The sequence below is a fragment of the Myotis nattereri genome (assembly GCF_964212035.1).
Source record: "Myotis nattereri genome assembly, chromosome: 1".
Lineage (NCBI taxonomy): Eukaryota > Metazoa > Chordata > Mammalia > Chiroptera > Vespertilionidae > Myotis > Myotis nattereri.
The window spans coordinates 187,534,858-187,555,477 of NC_138075.1; the positions used below are offsets into that span (position 1 = coordinate 187,534,858).

A 20,620-nucleotide genomic window follows, 5' to 3' on the forward strand; every position below is an offset into this window, starting at 1 on the left:
CTAGGAATTGGATATTATAATGTCAAATTACTTCTTTTATTTCAAGTCATGGGTATTTGGCTCACTCTCCTGGATATCATTTTAGTAATAGCAGTTAACAATTGTTGATCTCATCTTATGCCACAGACATTGTGATAAGTGCTTCATGTGTATTATATCTCTTTATCCTTGCAATACATTTATAAAGAAAAAAACTGCTATTACCGACAAAATGTTGAGGCTTAGAAATATCAAACAAGTTAAAATAAAATTATATAGCTACCAGTTTGAGAAAATAGTTTTCAAAGACTTAAAGAAGTCTTTCTGACACCAAAGCTTATAAAAATTTTTTTCTCTCCTTTTAAAATTTCAGGTGCAAATCTAGAAATTATTTAGAATATTTTTGGTTTAAACTTTCTTGGGTGCTTTCTTCTTCCTTTCAGTGCATTTAGCCTTTGAAATCTGCAGTTCTATTTCTCATGTACTTCAGTTTGCTGATTTGAATTTAATTGGGCCATGTTATCACTAGGGAACTTGCTAGTCCCTTAAGCACAAGTCTCCAGGTGATTCGGTTGCCTGGAGAAATTTGCCTGAGGATAGTTTTTGAGTCTTAAGAAAGCTTCTCTTTAAAATAAAGAAAAACCTGCTGCAGATTTCAATATATTTGTTTAAAGTTGAACCAGGTAAATTTTGTTCCTATGTTTGTATTAACAACAAAAAAGCCACAAAAATGAGGGAAACATTTAAGGAAGAATAATGTGGCATTTAATGACAGTAAAAAATATTTATAATCCATAAACATTACCTATTGCTACCAATAGTTTTATACTTTGGCCACTATAAAAACAAACAGGTTTTTATTTGTATGAGTAATCTTTATATGTGAAAATTTTATAAATACCTAATGTAGTATTATAAATAATTAAATGAATGATTTCTGAGAACGCCATCTATAAGAACAATAAATTGTATTGCAAATATATCACTTTAAATAGAAAAAAAGCAGATATTCAAAAAAGAAAATATTATGACCATAATATTTAGATCTCTGCATGAACTAAGTATTCACAGACCACAGGTAATTAACATAAAATAAAATGATAGAAATTAAACAAATTAGAGTTTGTATATTTCCAAAGTGTTTTATTTACAGTAGAGTGAACATTTTATTTATTTATTTAAAAATTTATTGTGCTTTTTTTTTGAGAGAGAGAGAGAGAGAGAGAGAGAGAGAGAGAGAGAGAGAGAGAGAAGGATAGAGAGAGAACACAAATGTAAGACAGAAACATCAATCTTTGGCCTCCAGCATGCATCCTGACAGGGAATCAAACCTGCCACCTTTTGGTGTACAGGACGATGCTCCAACCAACTGAACCACCTGGCCAGGGCTACACTGAACATATTAAAGGAGAAAAAATGTATTAAAATCTTTTCCCTGAAGAATAATATATTTTGGCTTGGATCTTTCTTTTTCTTTCTTTCTGCCCCGCTCTTTCCTTCTAGCCTTTCCATTGTGCTACTCCTTCCTTCCTTCTTTCCTTTCTTCCTCTATTTTTAAATCTAACTTAATCTTGATTTTTTAGAACTTTTCAAATAACTGTTGGTAGTATTACCTTTTCCACAATGATGCATGAGCTGGATAATAGCCACAGGCATGACATCCAAGACGGAATTTGTCCTGGGTCATGCACAATTCCCAGAGAGAGAGCTGTCACTCTTTTGTTTTTCTCCCACTTAATGAAAGAGAATGGAGGTTATAATTTTTGTGGGTATAATCTTAAATTTCATATTATTAACTGAAAAATAAAAGGTCAAAGTAACCAAAATAAAAGGGTGGACTAATAATCAAATTAACACGAGACAGATTAACAGTAGAAAGTGACCAAAATTATTATGTACGTACATATGGGGGTTCCATAGAATATGAGACACCTGACAGTTCAGGCAGTTGGGCACACAAACCATGTTGAGCCAAGGTGAAAAGGTTGGTGTGGTTTGGCACTTCAGAGAGTAGGAGGCAATTCACATGGAGATAGAAAAGCAAATTTTCAGTAAATAAATGTTTGCTGGGCCATCTTGAACAGTAAGACACAGAGCAGACTTTGATCAAAGGTGTCTTGCTGGGTTCCTCCCTGTCTACCAAACATTGGTCATAGTAAACTAGTTATTGGTGATGATGTCTCCCTGCCTGGAGCAGGTCCTCTATCTAATTCTTTTAGGCACTTGGAAAGAAAGTCAAAGTTTTGTCTTCAGTTTTTCATTTCTTGAAAATATCCAGCTTAAAATTATTAATATCCCAAAAGGCATATTTTAGGGTGGCAAACGCTGCTTCCCCTTGGCACCAAAACTTGGGCACCCCCGTGAGAGGAATGAAAGCAGGTGATGAGATCTGGTTAAATTGGTCATTTGTAATGTAAAATTCTCTTCCTACAATATCCTATATAGCTCACATTTATGGTACACAGACGCTGTTCTGAATAATTTGCATGCATTATTTCATTCAGTCTTCACAACTATAGGAAAATAGGCACCATCATTCCCTCCCATTTTGTAGCGAGAAAGCTGAGTAACTGGCCTGAGGTTATAATCAAGAAAGTGGTGAAGCATTTGATGGCAGACCTGGGGATAAAATGAAAGCTCTAGAAAGATTCTCAGTATATATATAAATTTATATATATATATATGTAAATTTAAGAATTCAAAAGAGTTAACTAAATGTCCATCAAGGCCAAATAAAATTGAAGTCCCTATGTGAGGCTAAAACTTTAAAGTCACTAAGGAGTTGACAACTCATATTCCTAAAACAGTATGAAGGCTGGTTTCCAGGCTTTTGTGGCCTCTGAGGCCACCTCCAAATCTGAGAGGCAATGAGAAATAAATCAGCAGGAGGAAATCCTAGCTGTCCTGGGCAATGCTTCGGAAGCACAGGAGGAAGAGACCTTGTAGTCAGGGCATGTCTTTGGGTGGAAATTATGTAAGAAAGAACTTCCAAACAAAAATGTTGTTTTAAGGATTTTCAATTCAAACTAATAGCATTATAGGCAATTTAAGAAATTTTACTCTAAGGTAATTTTATACAGATGAACTAAATGTTCTTCAGTAAGTGTTATATACCAAATATGATTAAATATGAGTTTTATTTCTATTTTATTCCCTTTAAAGTAAACAGATAGAAATTAAAATGAAAACTTGATTTAAAGAACAAGGACAACATTCTAATTGGTGCAAATTTTCTATGGTTAATCTGTGTTGTATGTAAAAATACCTTATAATAAAGACATACAATTTGAAGTTGTTATCTGTTTTGACCAAGTGGCTTTAGCAATAAGAAGTGTGACTTTTCATTTAACCTGATCTTGGAAAGATATATTAAATTGGAGACACATTTTATAAATAATAGTTATTATCACGGAGTATACAGATACTAGGCTTATAACCTGTGTGCCTTTTTTTTCTTTAAAATGGGACCATATTTTGTTTTTGTTGTTGAAATAATCATATTAATGCATATAAGAATTTTAATTACATTGTTTTCCTTTTCATCTGTAGATCAAGTGACCTATGAATGAATGTAGCTGTTTCATAAAATATTATTTTATTTGGAAAAAAAAACCTTACATAAATATACTCTCAAAATTTATTTTCATCTGAAAAGAACTTCAGTAGATTGATTTCCATAATGGCTATCACCATGCCTAAGAAGTTTGTCTTTCTGCTGGTTTTTAATTTGACTCTGACTGAAATTGTTTTAAGTGGAAATGTGTTAATTTGGCCAACAGATGGTAGCCACTGGTTAAATATTAAGATCATTCTAGAAGAGTTAACTCAAAGAAATCACAATGTGACTGTACTGGCTTCATCAGCAACTTTATTCATCAACTCCAATCCTGATTCTCCTGTGAATTTTGAGGTGATCCCTGTTTCCTTCACGAAAAGCAATATAGATTCCTTAATTGAACATATGATCATGCTGTGGACAGACCATAGACCAACTCCTCTCACACTCTGGACTTTTTACAAAGAATTAGGAAAACTCCTAGATACTTTTTTTCAAATTAACATACAAATCTGTGATGGAGTATTAAATAATCCCAAGTTAATGTCAAGACTTCAGAAAGGTAGTTTTGATGTGCTAGTAGCCGACCCAGTAACAATCTGTGGGGACCTGGTTGCTCTGAAATTAGGAATTCCATTTATGTACACATTGAGGTTCTCTCCAGCCTCAACAGTAGAGAGACACTGTGGGAAAATCCCCGCGCCTGCCTCCTATGTACCCGCAGCCTTGTCAGAGCTCACTGACCAGATGACCTTTGGTGAAAGGGTTAAAAATGCCATATCTTATCCTCTGCAAGACTATATATTTCAGTCCTACTGGGGAGAATGGAATGTGTACTACAGCAAAGTTCTAGGTAAGTCTCTACAATGTCCACTTATTAATGCCTCTTAATACCTTATTTATTCTTTTTGTAAATACAGTAAAAGGTTTTCATCCCACTGCATATGCCAAACTGAAGTAAATATACTTATTATATCTTCATACAAATCACTGGTCATTATTTTTGGATATATTCCTTAACAATGAAATGGTGGTATTAATATGTATGCTATTAATGCAAATAATATTGTTAAAAGAAACACCTTTCCAATGTGTAAATCAATTTTCAAATATCAATGGAAGTACCTTTACTAGGATAAATTATGACACTGCCAGAAAATACTTTGGCAAACATTTTGAAGTGATACATGATTTACTTTCCCTTCTTGGTTCTTCAATCTTTTCTTTACAGAAAATTTTTAAAACTTGGGTTGAACATGGGAAACCTGAGTTTATACCCTTCTCTGCCTCTCACTATTTCTCCATCCTTAGAGTCCTCTGAGTTTTTGGGATAGCGATGTCTTTGACTTAATTTTTCAGTATACTTTGGCAAGTCTCAGCTTTCCTTGCTTTGCAGATTCCTTATGAGAATCAAGCAACAATGCAAACTGTCAAGGCCAGTTCTGACTGCCTATTTACTTCTCTTTCTGTTCTTTATGAGCCTTCTTTCCTTTATTTTTCTAATTTCTTCTTCCCTGCATTTTTTCCCCCTCTAGATCTAGCAATAGTATTCAAGGTATTAATTAACAGCAGGAATTAATAGTTGATTCCATCAATGGTACTTTTTTACAAAGGCCATATTCAAAAGATGGTTATGTTACACAACTTTTGGCCTTCCTCTCTTCCTTGATTTCTTTTCCTTTCTCTCTCCCTCTCTTCATTTTTTTCCTGCCTTCATTTACTCCCCCTTCCTTCCCTTCCCTTCCCTCCCTCCTTCCTTTTTTCCTTCCTTCCTTCCTTCCTTCCTTCCTTCCTTCCTTCCTTCCTTCCTCTACCTTTTCTTCCTTTCTATCTTGCTTTCTTTATGTAAAAAAGTATTTATTGAACAACAACACAGTTTCTAAAAATTTTATGTGTACTAAGAATACAAGAGTTAGCAAACAAATCAAAATCTCTATCCCCATAAGCTTATATTCTAGTAAGAGAAGACAAATGATAAACAAAATAAATGGGCAAAATATATAGAATATTAAAGTATAATATATGCTCTATGGTAGACTTAAAAAAACTGGATTGTTCTGAGAGTAGGATTCCACTTTTAAATAGGATGGTAAGGAAAGGTCTCAATTGAAAGGGTGACCTTTGAATAAAGACTCAAGGGCAGTGAGCGTGACAGCCAAAAGGCCCCCTGGAGGAAAAGCTCTCAGGCATAGATAAGAACAAGTACAAAGACCTGTGTAAACCATACATGCAGTAATATTTTTACTGTAATTTAACATTAATCGTATCCTTCACAAGTAGGATTTGCATATGTGTATTTTTTCTTTCCTTGATGTTAGAATATTCTTCATACAATTTTCCATCACTTAAACTTTTGAAATTCTTCACAGAATTGGCCTAGACTCTAGAGGGAGAATATTGAACATGTCATACATATAAATAAGACATATGCAAGTTAACTAAAATTTTCATATACTTTTGAAAATATGGTAATTAGAATTTTGAAAGTAAAATTTTGTTTTAATACTTTGCACAATTCAACTTAACTATATTTTCTTTGTTTCTTAATTCCAAATTTCATATGCCTCCAAAATGTATTTTTCTGTAAATTTAGATGTTAGTCACATGATTAATTTCTAAGACACCCAAAATGTGTTCAATAATAATTATCACTACCCATATATGTATCACATACTGACTATTGTAGATACTGAATAAGCTAATGGTCTAGATACCTTAAATAATGGGATTACAAACAGTAAGTTTGTGAAGGGTCTTGAAAAGCACATAAGATTCTTAGTTCAAGTTGAACCTGCTAACTGTGTGATCTCAGGCAAGGCCAGGACAAATTATATAATGTGTGAGAAAGCATGTTCCCAACTTCTCATTTTCACAGGATAATCTATTTCAGAAATCCCATGGGTTGAGAAATTCAGTGTATTATTTACTTAAACCCTTCATGCTCCTCATGTTACTAAACCTATTTGAATTATATTGTCAGGAAGAACTGGCATAATCCAATTTGTATTTTGTTTCAAATTATATTTTTAAAGTATTAATGACACCTGGCAACTGTAAACTGATCATAAACTGGAGGGCGGTTGCCTGATATTTAATATTATCTTTGAATATAGGAGATTTAATAGCATGTAAAATTTCCATGCAATTTTCATTTCAATAATTGTGCTTCAGTTCTGTGGGGAAAATAAACCAGAAAAACAGTATGATTAACAGTGGTAAAGAAAAAAACCCCAAATATCTATATTGAAGGAAAGAAAAGGAAATAATAAGGAAATATATAACTGCACTATTTAAAAAATCCTGTTTTATTTATCTAGGAGGAGGCCCTAAATCTTATTGATGAAGCAAATAAAAATGATCATCAACTCAATTTTAAATATGTTTCTAAGACTTAATGGAACAGGCATGTTTCCAAAATATGACATCGCTGCTATTCATTTCCAGGAATGCATCTATTGATAAATCTCACCCAGGTGCAGTGTTCCATGGGGCACTTTCAGATTGCACTGATCTCTTCCCTGACCCTTGAATTGAGAGATATCCCACACAACATATAGAAAATTCTTATGTGCGGAGGATTTGGGACTAGCCTTTGCTGTACCTATAGAAGGCAAGGGCTTGAACACTGTAGTGAAAATGCTAAACAGTAAGGCAACTTGGATGGCCCCACTTTGCCTGTGTCTTGGCTTCCCAGTCTTCTCTCTTCCCAACTGCACTTCCGATCAGGAGAGCAGAAAGCCCAGTACTAACTTATGCACTACTTGGCCAGTGTAGCCTACTTTTACCTGTCAGTACCATGTCGGCTCTATGCTGGCCTCTCTTTCCATCTATGTTAGATAAGTTTCCTAGAAGTAATGCTACCTATTCCAGCCCATGGAAACAAAAAACCTTTGAACGTTTTCCCCCAAACCCACTTGCCTGGAACTGGGCTACATTATTCCCAACATTATTTACGTATATGAGATCTCTCACTCCCTTTTGGAGCCCAATATTTCGTTTGTTGGTTTTTAATGTGTCCCACACCCATTCTAAGCCCCATTCCCGACCTCCCATCCTTTTCTTCTGGAAAACTTGGATCGCTCTGTTCATCTTCTGTCACACGAGTCTTCTAATTCTTTCCCATGTACAGCTTTGCTGTGGTCAGTGCTGTGAGGTGTTCTTAAATTTTCTGTAAACTTTCTTTTGAAGTAAAACATAAATTGAACATTTACAACTCATTGATGTTTCACAATGTGAACCCACCCATGCAACCAGCACCCGAATCCAGAAGCAAAAGATTGTTACAACCCATAAGTCCTCTTCATTGTTCATAGCAGCCCCTACAGCCCCCATCCCCATCTAAGTTTGAACACTTTCTTGACTTCTAACACCATAGAGTAATTTTGCCTGATTTTAAATTTTGTATTAATGAACCACACATTATGTACTCCCATTCTAAGTCCCATGATGCTTCTTTTATTTCACATCATGTTTACTATATTTGTCTAATTGTAGCAAATATAATAATATATTTTTGTTTATTATATTTGTTGCATGTAATTATAATTTGTTAATTCTCACAGTTATATAGATTCTATTGAATTAATACACCACATCTTACTTATACATTTTCCTGTTGATGCACATGTAGACTATCTGGTGTTAGCTATTTATGATAAATAATTCTATAAACATTCTTGTACATGTTTTTTATAAATATACATGTGCCATACTGCTGGGTTTATTTATAAGAGTGAAATTGCTAGGCCATAGCATATGCCAATGTTTAGCTTCAGTAGGTACTGCTAATATCTAGTTTCACAAGTGCTTGTATCAATTAATAACCCTATCAGTGATCCACTGGAATTCAACTTTTTCTCCATTCTTACCAACATTTAGATTTTTTTCTTTTTTAAAAATGTAACCATGCTGTTGATGTATAGTGTCATCCCATTTTTTTATTATTAAGGGATAATTGATCTATGGCTAAAAAAATTACATGAAGTTTACAGTGTGGTTTATTTTGACAAAGGTATATACCTCTGTGACTATCATTCTCTTGAATCCCCCTCTAACAAAGCTATTCTCCAGAATTTTTCAGATACTGAGTAACTCCTGAAAACTAATATCTTAATTTTCATTCTTATTCACTTCTATTTTTATTTTTTGGCTTTTTAATGCATACTTTAATCATTTTAATTGTAAAAGTTATATAATTACATTGTCATTCATGTTCAGTTTGTGATCCATCAAGAATCTCTTATATTGCACTAATTATTCAGTGATTTTTCAGGTAATTAATGCCTTTGCTAACTGTACCATCTTTATTGTTAACAACAAATAGATACTCTTACTAAACACCTGCTTGCTACCAAGCACTTTGATAGGTACATTGCAGATGTTGCTAATCCACAACAAAACATCTAAGAATGATCATTATCTGCCTTTTAGACACAATGCATTAGAAACTCAGAAAGATTAGTTGCTGTGCTCACGAAATATGTCATTGAACAAGATAAGAACCTAGAAATAGTTAATCTTCTACATAAAGAAACGTATGGTTCCCAGGAGTAAGCCGCTAGAGAATGTCCAGAATTTTAATTTTAGAAGTCATGCATAAGGAAGAGAAAGAAGCAAGGCCGCCCGCCTTAGTGCGTGGTGATCTGGTGTGTCCTGTGAGAATTCTCGCATCCAACTTTCCTGAGGATACTGCTGTGACATTCTTGTGACACAGTTTGTTTTTTCAAGTTTAAAATCTTTTTAAATATTTTGGTACGAACTGTCTGAGTTCTCATACAGGAGTGCATGGTTGGTCCTGGGTGCAGAACTTTGCTCTGCCTTATACAAGGTTGCAGCCTCAGGAAAAGCATGGAGGGCCCACGCCCAGGTGCTTTTGGCCTCTCCTGCCTGTTTACATTGCCATGGCAATTTAGAAATTCAGCAGGTTCTTGAATAATTTTTTCATTCAATTTTGTTTTGTCATAATCAATGAGAGAAAATATTATACATTCCCAGCAGGGGTCGCTATTTGCACGAAAGATGTGCAAATTAGGTGAATTAATTGTCCAGTCTAAGTAAGGTAGGGATGTGTGAGTGTGTGTGTGTGTGTGTGTGTGTGTGTGCATCCTCTGATGGAGTGGCCTCCTTTGACCAGAGTGTGTGGGTTCCTGCCCTGTTCCCTGAGCTGCTGGGGTGAGCCCCAGCCACCATGACCCTGAGCTGGAATAAGTAGGTTGAAATAATTAACTTACTTGCTTTTATTAATCATTCTTAAATATGCATATAGCTCACATTTAACTCAATATGTAATATTAGAAGCGTTTTGGGTCTTCATTTGTAAGTTTTTGATGTTTCTGTGATCAGAAATATGCATAGAATTACTGTTTATGTCAATTAGCCTATGGTAAAATTGGTTTCATTATACATCATTGCAATTAAACTCACAGTTTCCAAAAACCTACTGATGATGTTAAGTGAGGACTCATTTAACTGTATGTATTTTGGATATTAATCCTTTGTCAAAGCTGTTGTTTGCAAATATCATCTCCCATTTTTCAGTTACCTTTTTGTTTTGTTGTCAGTTTCTTTTGCCCTGCAGAAGCTTTTAAGTTTGATATAATCGCATTTATTCATTTTGCCTTTACTGCTCTTTGGGGTCAAATTCATAAAATGCTCTCTATGACCAAGGTCCATAAGTTTAGTACTATGTTTTTTTTCCATGCACTTTATTATTTCAGATCTTATATGTAAATCTTTGATTCGTTCTGAATTAATTTTTGTACATGGGTACAAACTGTAATCATTTCATTCTTTTGCATTTGGCTTTCCAATTGTCCCAGCACTATTTATTTATTTATTTGTGATTTTTTTTTATTGCTTAAAGTAATACAAAGGGTATTACATAATGTGTCCATATCCCCCCCCGCCCTAGACAGTCCCCTAGCCTCCCCTATCCCCCAATGTCTTATGTCCATTGGTTATGCTTATATGCATGCATACAAGTCCTTTGGTTGATCTCTTACCCCCCTCCCTCCTGCCCCCCAACCCTCCCTGGCCTTCCCGCTGCAGTTTGACAATCTGTTTGAGGCAGTTCTGCCTCTGTATCTATTATTGTTCATAAGTTTATAATGGTCTTTATTATCCCTGAATGAGTGAGATCATGTGGTATTTTTCCTTCATTGACTGGCTTATTTCACTTAGCATAATGCTCTCCCATTAGGCGTTCTTTTCTCCATTGTATGTTCTTGGCTCCTCTGTCAAAAGTTATTTGCCCATATACCTGTGATTTTATTTCTGGGCTCTCAATTTTATTCTATTGATCTGTGTGTCTGTTTTTCTGCCAATAACATGTTGTTTTATTATTATAGCTTTGTAGTATAATTTGAAGTATGATACCTCCAGCTTTATTCTTTTTTGTCAGGATTTCTATTTTGGCTACTTAGGGTCTTTTGTGGTTGCATACAAATCTGATGACGTTTTGTTCTATTTTTTTAAAAAAATGACAATGGAATTTTGATGGAGATTTCATTCAATCTGTATATTGCTTTGACTAATATGGCCATTTTAAGTATGAATATGAAATATCTTTCTTTTTTGTTGTGTGTTTTTCAACCTCTTTTAATAATGCTTCGTAGTCTTCAGTATATTGCAGGTCTTTCATATCCTTTGTTAAGTTTATTCCTAGGTATTTTACTCTTTTGGTTGCAATTGCAAAAGAAGTTGCTGTCTTTTCATTTATTTTTCTGAAGTTTTGTTGTTAGTATATAGGAAAGCAGTGGCTTTTTGTATATTGATTTTGTATCCTGCAACTTTATTGTATTTGTTTATTGTTTCTAATAGATTTTTGGTGTTTAGGGTATTCTATATATATAGAATCATGTCATCTGCAAAAGGTGACACTTTTACTTCCCAATTTGGATAACTTTTATTTATTTATTTTTTCTGATTGCTCTGGCTAGAATTTCCAGACTATCCTATGTAATAAAAGGGTAATACGCAAAATGACCCTAACAGCGGAAAAACCAGAATGACCACATGACCAGTCACTGTGAGGCACACTGACCACCTTTCGGTGCCTTTCCCCTGTCGGCAGGCTCCCATCACCCAATGGCAATGGGCAATCGGGGGTTGATGGCGGGGGATGGGGCCAGTTCCCACTGGCCATCCTACACACAAAGGGTGACCCATGGCGGGGTTGGGGCCGGTGAGCGGGCGGAAACAGCCGAACACTTGGTCCCTCCCCTGGTCAGCAGACTCTGTTCACCTAATGGTGAACAGGAACCAGGGGTAGATGGCAGCAGAGAGCAGGGCCAGCTACTGGCAGCTGGGGAAGATGGCCTTGATCGCAGGCCAGGCCTAGGGACCATACCCACTCACGAATTTCATGCACCAGGCCTCTAGTATTGAATAAGAGTGGTGAGGCTAGTTTTGTGACCCAGTATATGGTCTATCCTTGAGAATGTTCCACATACCCTGGAGAAGAATGTATAATCTGATATTCTGGGAATGTATAATCTTATTCTCGCTGCTTTGTGAACCTTTTGTTTTGTGATTTAACTTAACTGGCATAAGTTAAGATTAAATGGTGAGGGATACATAGCCTCAAGATATTCACCCACAAAGATGTTAACCCGACTACTGCAAAACATATAATTGATGTCCTATAAAATCAGCTAGCCTTTTGCTAACTGCTTTCGTCTATAATCAGCTGGCCCATATTTATATGACCATGAACTAGATCAGCCCTGAACAGCTCTGCTTAATGTACATCATAATTTTGAGCAGAACCATGAGCTAAATAGAAATGTATTGTTATAAGACACTAAGATTTTGGGTGGTCTGCCATTCAATGATGGAAAACGAATAAAAAGACTTCTAGTTTTGACTTACTCTATTTGTTAAATCCTAGAACTTTACCTTGCTTCCTCCTCTATTTATGCACTCTCTTTTTTGCACTTTAGTATCCAGTGAAATGCTATCAATGTTTAACAAAAGAGTAAAATAACACTTTGGTAGCATTTACCTCCACTTGTGGTGTAAGTTCTTCCACCTGGACTAACATCAAGCTACTGGACGATATAACAACCAGCTTGGAAAAACTCTCAGTATTAACATGGCTAGCCAGATCCAAAGAAGTCTGGTAAATCCATTTGTAACATCAGCCTTGATCCATTATATGTCAAAGTTGTTGGACACCAGTTTTATTATACAGAAAAAAGTTCTTTCCAACACATTTTGCAGATTAATATCTGGGCCTATAAATATTAGACCCAGATTTCTCTTGGGGAATAGAGAAATTTTCTCTTGGGAAAAATTTCTCTCTGTAGTTCATTTTTATAGGTGTAGCATGTCCCATCTCTACTATGTATATTATCAATATATGCACTTTCAATATACATCATTTTTCTGTCTTCAGGAAAACTGTTACTTTTAAAAATATTTCTGAAGAGTCAAACGGATCAAATATCTATATTCCACACATCTTTCAAAGTACAATTTAAAAGATTACCTTCTAGAAAAAAATATTTTTCTAGGAAAAATATATTATGTTATCTAATAATACTGCAGTAATGAACTACTTCAACCTTTGACTAACTAGAACCTTGCGAATAATATTTCAAATGATTGTATTTCTGGTGCCTGTCGCTATGTTGGTTCTCAGTTATGAAGCCCTGTTTCCTTGGAAAAGGGAGCTGCTTATTCAACTTGGAACTTTTTCTGGGAGAAGCCTTTGAAGCCTAGGGTCAGAATTTCTTCAAAAAGGCTTTTCCAGTTTGACTGTGAATTGGAAATCCATACGATAGCTGACTATGCCAAGGATTCTTAGGAAGGAATGCCAAGTGAAACCCAGAGATTTTCCTTGCTGTAACGTCTGTGTTAAGGAATTCATTTGTACAGGTGAGGACTGATCTTGGGAATCTAGCATTACATGAATGTATGTGTGGGATGGGGAGACTGGTAAGCATTCAGATTTCCCTACTCTCTCACTCCTGACACACACTGTGTATTATGTAATGAAACAAGTGCTCTTTTGGTAAAAGTTTGTACGTCAGAATTCCTATTTTTACTTTGTTTAATAACTATGATTTTTTTTACTTTCTTAACAATTTTGTATTTCATCCAGAATTTTAAATATTTCTATTGGACATAAAAACATGTCTATAGCTCTAAATTTATGCAAAGGGATTCTCTAGGAAACCTGAGTTCTTAGTTTTCTTTTATAATAAAGTAACTTAGATATTTATCCAATAATACATTTATTTTGAGGTCAATATCTGAGCTGTATTTATATGTCATTGTTCTTTTCCAGCTTTGTTGGTGCTGTTTATAATGTATCATGAACCTTGTTATATAGTGAGGAGATAACTTTATCAGTCCTTTTTTTTTTTTAAATCATTTCTGGGTTACTTATCTTGTATAAAAGGACTTTCATCCTCTAAGATTATAACATAACCTCAACATTCTTCTAGTGGATTTATAGCCCTGTCCTATCTTCCTGTTTCTGAGGCTTATTTGGACTCTGCTTTCTACCAGTTACCAACAGAACTTATGCAATGCTTAATTGTGCAAAAGAGTAAATCTCCCCAATTCCTGACCCTAGATTTAGCTTTGCAACTTCTAAACAAATATGCTCTGGATTTTTGTTTTTCAATATAACAGAAACATTCTCAAGGAATTTGAAAGTTCAATAATATGTCTCTTTCAAATTAATGAATTAAATATGATTTTATAATTGAATATAAACCTGGATATGACTATGTCACACTTAGAACACAGAATTATTAATATTATCCTTTACTTACAAACGATACTTTTCAACCAGCTAAATATCATACTTAGAGGCTTAAAGTATTGTTTCTTCATTTCCTTCCTCCACCAAAAAACTTCCTTCATAAGCTTTGTACCTCCTCAGTTCACCATTACCACCTAAGATCCATCTCCCTTATAGGGGTACAATGAGTGTAGGCTTAACTGACACATTTTCTGCAATAATCTGTAAACTCCTTTAGAATTGGAATTGTATGTTACTTATCTCTTTATTTCTTGTGCATTGTATAGAATCTGGCAAATACTTATGTTAAAATTGCTTCTTGAATGAATGACATATTCAAGGATTTGGAGACAATTTGAATGGATGGATGGGTGGATGGATGCATGGATGGATGGATACAAAAATCTATATTTCTAAATTTACCACCCTCCCTCTCTCCTGAAATGGATGTGTTCATGGGTCAAATTGGTATCTCCACAGACTTGTGCAATCACTAACTCACACACTGCAGGTCCAAAACTCTTCCAATAGCTACTCCTTCTTTCTTGTTTCATGATTTTGCTAGAGTCATTATCATAAAAATTTATAAAGAACTTACAAAACTCAACACCAAAACAAACAATCCAATTAGAAAATGGGCAAAGGACCTGAAGAGACACTTCTCCAAAGATGACATACAAAAGGCCAAGATATGCTCAACATCACTAATCAACAAGCAAATGCAAATTAAAACCACAATGAGATATCGCCTCATACCTGTCAGAAGAGTTATCTTCAATAAATCAACAAACCGCATGTTGGCGAGCATGTGAAGAAAAGGGAGCCCTCATGAATGTTGGTGGGAATGCAGATTGGTACAGCTACTGTGGAAAACAATATGGAGTTTCAACAAAAACATTAAAAATTGAACTTATGACCCAGTGATTCACTTCTAGGTATATATCCAAAGAATCCAGAAACACTCATTTGAAAGAATATATGCACCCCTATTTTCATTCCAATATTATTTTAATAGCCAAGATTTGGAAGCAGCCCAAGTGCCCATCAGTAGATAAGTAAATAAAAATCTGTGGTGCATTATACAATGGAACATTACTCAGTTGAAAAAAGAAAAGAAGAAGAAGAAGGAGAAGAAGAAGGAGAAGGAGAAGGAGAAGGAGTAGGAGAAGGAGTAGGAGAAGGAGAAGGAGAAGGAGAAGGAGGAGAAGGAGAAGGAGAAGGAGAAGGAGAAGGAGAAGGAGAAGGAGAAGGAGAAGGAGAAGGAGAAGGAGAAGAAAATCCTACCTTTTGTGACAGTATTTATGTACCTGAAGAATATTATGCTCATTGAAATAAGCCAGTCAGAAAAAGACAAGTACAATATGATTTTACTTACATTGAAATCTAATGAACAAATAACCTAACAAACAAAAGAGAAAGAAGCTTATAGACACAGAAAACATACTAACAGCTCTAGAGCAGGGAGAGTTTTGAGGGACTGGGTGATAAAGGTAAAGGGATTAAGCAAAAAAGAGAAAGCTCACAGTATGGTGATTATCAGAGGAAAAGGTAGGTGGAGGGAGGTAGAAGAGGGTAAAAAGGGGATAGATGATGATGGAAGGAGATTTGACTTAGGGTGGTGAACACATAATACAATATATACAGATGCTGTGCTATAGAATCATATACCTGAAACCTATATAATTGTATGAACCAATGTCACTCCCACAAATTCAATTTGGAAAAAATTAATGTGTTTTTTTTCTGCACTGCTCTGTGTTAACCTCAACTCTAAACATACTGAAGTGATGTTCACTTAAGTGGCCATAATTTCCGCATAGTCATTCTTTTTCTTCCATTTACCTTCAGAACCCTCCTCTCACCCTGCCATCTAGGCTCAGCTGAAATGCCTCCTCCAACCTGAACCTCTGTCTAAGTTTCTTCACAGTGGAGTGACAGCTTCTTCTGGTGCCCTGAAACACTATAATATTTAGTATATTCCTCCTGTTATTACATACTATATGTCTTCTCCACATACCAGCAATACCAGCATGTAATCATCTTTCTGACAAAACCTATGCTGTATGTTTCCCCAAATTATCAATCATCTTGTTCCATAAGATATACCATGTTATTTACTAGATCCACTCAAATGGGTTACTCTACTATATTTTAAAAATTTCCAATTAAAAATATTTTTCTATTTTAATATAATTAAAGCAAACTGCTAGAATACTGCAAACATTGCCTACAAAATATTTAAATATTTCAGATCTTCTCCTGAACAAGTATCATGTTGTAGTGGGCCCAGTCAACAACACTGACAACGTTCTGTGCAGCTGTCAGTCACCCGAGCAGTTAATTTTTAACTTTATGTTTAAATTGCCGCTTCACCTCTGTGCCCAGCAAACATTCACCCGCAGCAGCGCAGTGGGTGAAAGAACCCTGCCATGCTGTCCGAGAAGTGGATTTCAGCGGCTCTGCTGCTGCAGCTCTGCTGCACTGGCTCTGGATCCTGTGGGAAGGTCCTGGTGTGGCCCTGTGACATGAGCCATTGGCTCAATCTAAAGATCATTCTGGAGAATCTTGCAGACAGGGGGCACGAGGTGACTGTGTTGGTTTCTCCAGACTCGCTCATCATTGACTACAGTAAGCCTTCCACACTGAACTTTGAGGTGATCCCTATATCTCAGGAGGGAGATTTTACTACAAAGGTACTTAATGATTTCTTAGATTTAGCTACTAACGTCATGCCAACAATGTCACGCTGGCAGTCAGCAAGAAAAATGCAAGAATTTATTCTTCAAATAAGTGGACATTTAAAACTTCTGTGTGAAAGTGTAGTCTACAACCAGTCAATCATGAAGAAACTCCGGGAAACCAACTACGATGTAATGGTTATAGACCCTGTGATGCCCTGTGGAGAGCTGATTGCTGAGTTGCTGGAAGTCCCTTTTGTGTACACACTAAGGTTCTTTATGGGTGGCACTGTGGAGAAATACTGTGGGAAACTCCCAGCTCCACCTTCCTATGTCCCTGTTGTCATGGGGGGACTTACAGACAGAATGACCTTCCTGGAGAGAGTAAAAAATGTAATGCTTTCCCTTTTCTTTGACTTCTGGCTCGAGCCATACGATATTCAGCTTTGGGACCAGTTTTACAGTGAAGCATTAGGTAAGAGGTTATGCTTTTCATTCTAAAGTAGTTATTAAAAGAAACTTGGGAAGTTTAAGAATAGTCTAGGAAAACAAAAGGACTATATTTTAAAACTTGAGTTTCTATTTAAAAGTCTATAATTTATAGCAATAAACTGTTAGCAGCATTAATGGGGAAGGAGAAGTGAGAAATATTTTGCTATGGTTACTTTTTTCTTTACAGTCATCTAGTCATTTGGTAAGATACTTTGATATTTAATAAATTGCTATCAAAACAAAATATGAAACATAGTAATTAATGTCACTCCAAATCTATACTTGTATTTATATAACATTTAAAAAACTTAACACTAAAGTGTTAAGGGAATCACACTTAGATGGGAGACATAAAATTTCCAAGACAATGTTCCATGCATGTATTGCCCTTGAAGACCTTCCAGTCAGACAAGATGTGGAGATGGAAGACAGTGATGTTGATCATCCTGTCCTTTGTAGGCCTAAGAAGCTAATGTATACGTTTGTCTTAGTTTATAACAAGAAAGCTTAGAAAGTTAAAAATATTTAAATATAAAAAGCTTACAAAATAAGTATATAAAAAGAAATTATTTTTGTATAGCTGTACAAAGTATTTGTTTTAAGCTATTATTACAAAAGAATAAAAAAGTTTTAAACATTAAAAAGCTTATACAGTAAAGCAGTTAAAGTAAGCTAAGGTAAATGTATCACTATAGAAAAATATTTTCATAAGTTTAGCATAGGTTAAGTGGACAGTGTTTATAAAGTCTACAATAGTGTACAGTAATGCCTCAGGCCTTCACATTCACTCACCACTGACTCACTGACCAATTTCCAGTCCTGCAAGCTCCTCTCATGGTAAGAACCCTATACAGGTATACCATTTTTTTAAACCTTTTATGCCATATTAATGCATTACCTTTTCTATGTTTAGATTTATTTAGATGCACAAATACCTGCCATTGTGTTACAACTGCCTACAGTATTGGTGCATATAAATAAATAAATTGGTGCATATAAATAAATTATGCTTTACGGGTTTGTACCCTAAGAGCAATAAACTATACCATGTAGCCTAAGTGTGGTGGAGGCTAGACCATCTAGATTTGTGTAAGTATGCTCTATGGTGTTCACACAATGAGAAATAGCCTAACTATACATTTCTCAGAACATATTCCCATCATTAAGAGACACATGACTTTAGGTAGAAAATATGAAAGAATGTACCAAAAAAACCCTTCCTGGAACTAATAAGAAATCATAGCAGGAGTACAGTATACAACATTAATATGGGAAACTCAATCACTATCTTATACACCAGTAATGAACGATTGGAATTTGAAATTACAAACACTATCATTTATAATAGTACCCCCAAAATAAAATACAGATCTATATGAGGAAAACTATAAAACTCTGATGAGAGAAATTAAAACACTAAATAAATGGACAGATACTCCATGCCCATGGATAGAAAGATTCAAAATTGTCAATATGTCAGTTCCTCCCAACTTGATCCAAGAATCAATAAAATCCTGATAAAAATTCCAGCAAGTTATTACATGGACATTAACAAACTGACTCTAAAGTTTAATGGCAAGGCAACATATTCTGAACAGCCAACACAATATTTAAGGAAAAAAACAGTTGGAGGATGATCACTATCCAATTTCAGGACACATTATAAAACTAGAGTAATCAAGACAGTGTGGTATTAGCAAGAGAATAGGCAAAAAGATCAATGAAACAGAAGAGATCTATGGAGTAGAAACACACACACAAGACAGTCAATTAATTATTGTCAAAGAAACAAAGGTAATTCAATAGATAGATAGCCTTTTTAAAAGTAATGCTGGAACAACTGGACATCCACATGCAAAAAATAAATAAATATAAGCACAAACCTTTTAAGCTTCACAAAATTTAACTCAAAAGTGAAGTATCCATAGAAATGTAAAATTCAAAACTATAAAACCCCTCGAAGATAACATAGGAGAAAACCTAGATGATCTTGGGTAGGGCAAGGACATTTAGCTACAACATCAACGGTAAAATCCATGCAAGACAATGAATAAGCTGGACTTTGTTAAATTTTAAAAATTCTATTTTGTGAAAGTCAATGACAAGGAAATGAAAAGATAAGACACAAACTGGGAGATAATATTTGCAATAAACATGTCTGATAAAGGACTCATCCAAAATATTTTTAAACTCAACAATAAGAAAATATAAAACCTAATTTTAAAATGGGCCAAATACATTAACAGATACCTTGATAAAGAAGATATACAGTTGGCAAAGAGATAAGCATATTAAAAATGCTCCATATCATTTTTCATGAGGCAAATTTAAATGAGATACCACTACACATTTTCAGAATGACCAAAATGTGGAACACAGATAACACCCAATGCTGGTGAGTTATGGAACAACGACTCTCCTTTTTCATGAGTGGAAATGCAAAATTGTACAGCCACTTTAGACAACAGTTAGAAGGTTTCTTACAAAATTAAACAGACTCTTACCATACTATTGTGCTCCTTGTATTTACCTAAGGAGTTGAAAATTTATGTTCAAACAAAGACTAGCAAGTGTATGGTTATAGCAATTTTATGCATAATTGCCAAAACAAGGGTATATTGGGTATCTTGACCATCCTAAAAATTGTTTTTAAAATATGAATTTATTTATTTGTAAGTAAATATAAATGTATTGTAAAGTATTTATTTTTAAACAGTGATTCAGAAATGATATAAATTAGCTTACTCTCATGCCTTTGGAAAGAAATTAATAACTTAGGGAGCCTAGAAAAGTTGTCATCAATATCAACCCAGCTAATATGACTTACTTCTGAGAAATTGGTAACTGTCTCCCATGAAATTCTCACCTGTATATCTCATCTACATGAGCCATTTTGCCATAAAGTCAGGCTACCTCTAAGAATTCTTTCAAAAATCATTTTGGTAGACTCACATGTAGGATTAAAATAATATATTCTTCCAGCTAGTGTGACTAAGTGGTTGAGCATTGACCTATGACCCAGGAGGTCACATTTCCAGAGAGATTCCTGGTCAGAGCACATGCCAGGCTTAAGGACTCGATCCCCAGAGGGGGCCGTGCAGGAGGCAGCTGACCAATGATTCTCTTTCTTTCCTCATTGATGTTTCTATTTCTCTCTCCTTCTCC

The 20,620-nt window shown here is 35.0% G+C and overlaps 1 protein-coding gene across 2 annotated transcripts in view; it reads left to right on the forward strand.

Annotated features, from left to right (window-relative positions):
* LOC308513455 (UDP-glucuronosyltransferase 2A1) overlaps window positions 1–20,620 on the forward strand; it is a gene marked incomplete at both ends in the record, with an annotated part of 52,081 nt that overhangs the window by 21,711 nt on the left and 9,750 nt on the right. The window contains one exon of one of the 2 annotated variants that reach the window (XM_081083526.1): window positions 16,715–17,438. The exons of the other annotated variant lie outside the window; for it this stretch is intronic. Coding sequence (XP_080939652.1) covers window positions 16,715–17,438 — 724 coding nt within the window. Of the gene's footprint in view, window positions 1–16,714; window positions 17,439–20,620 lie in introns of those variants that run through there. 2 annotated transcript variants of the gene reach the window in all.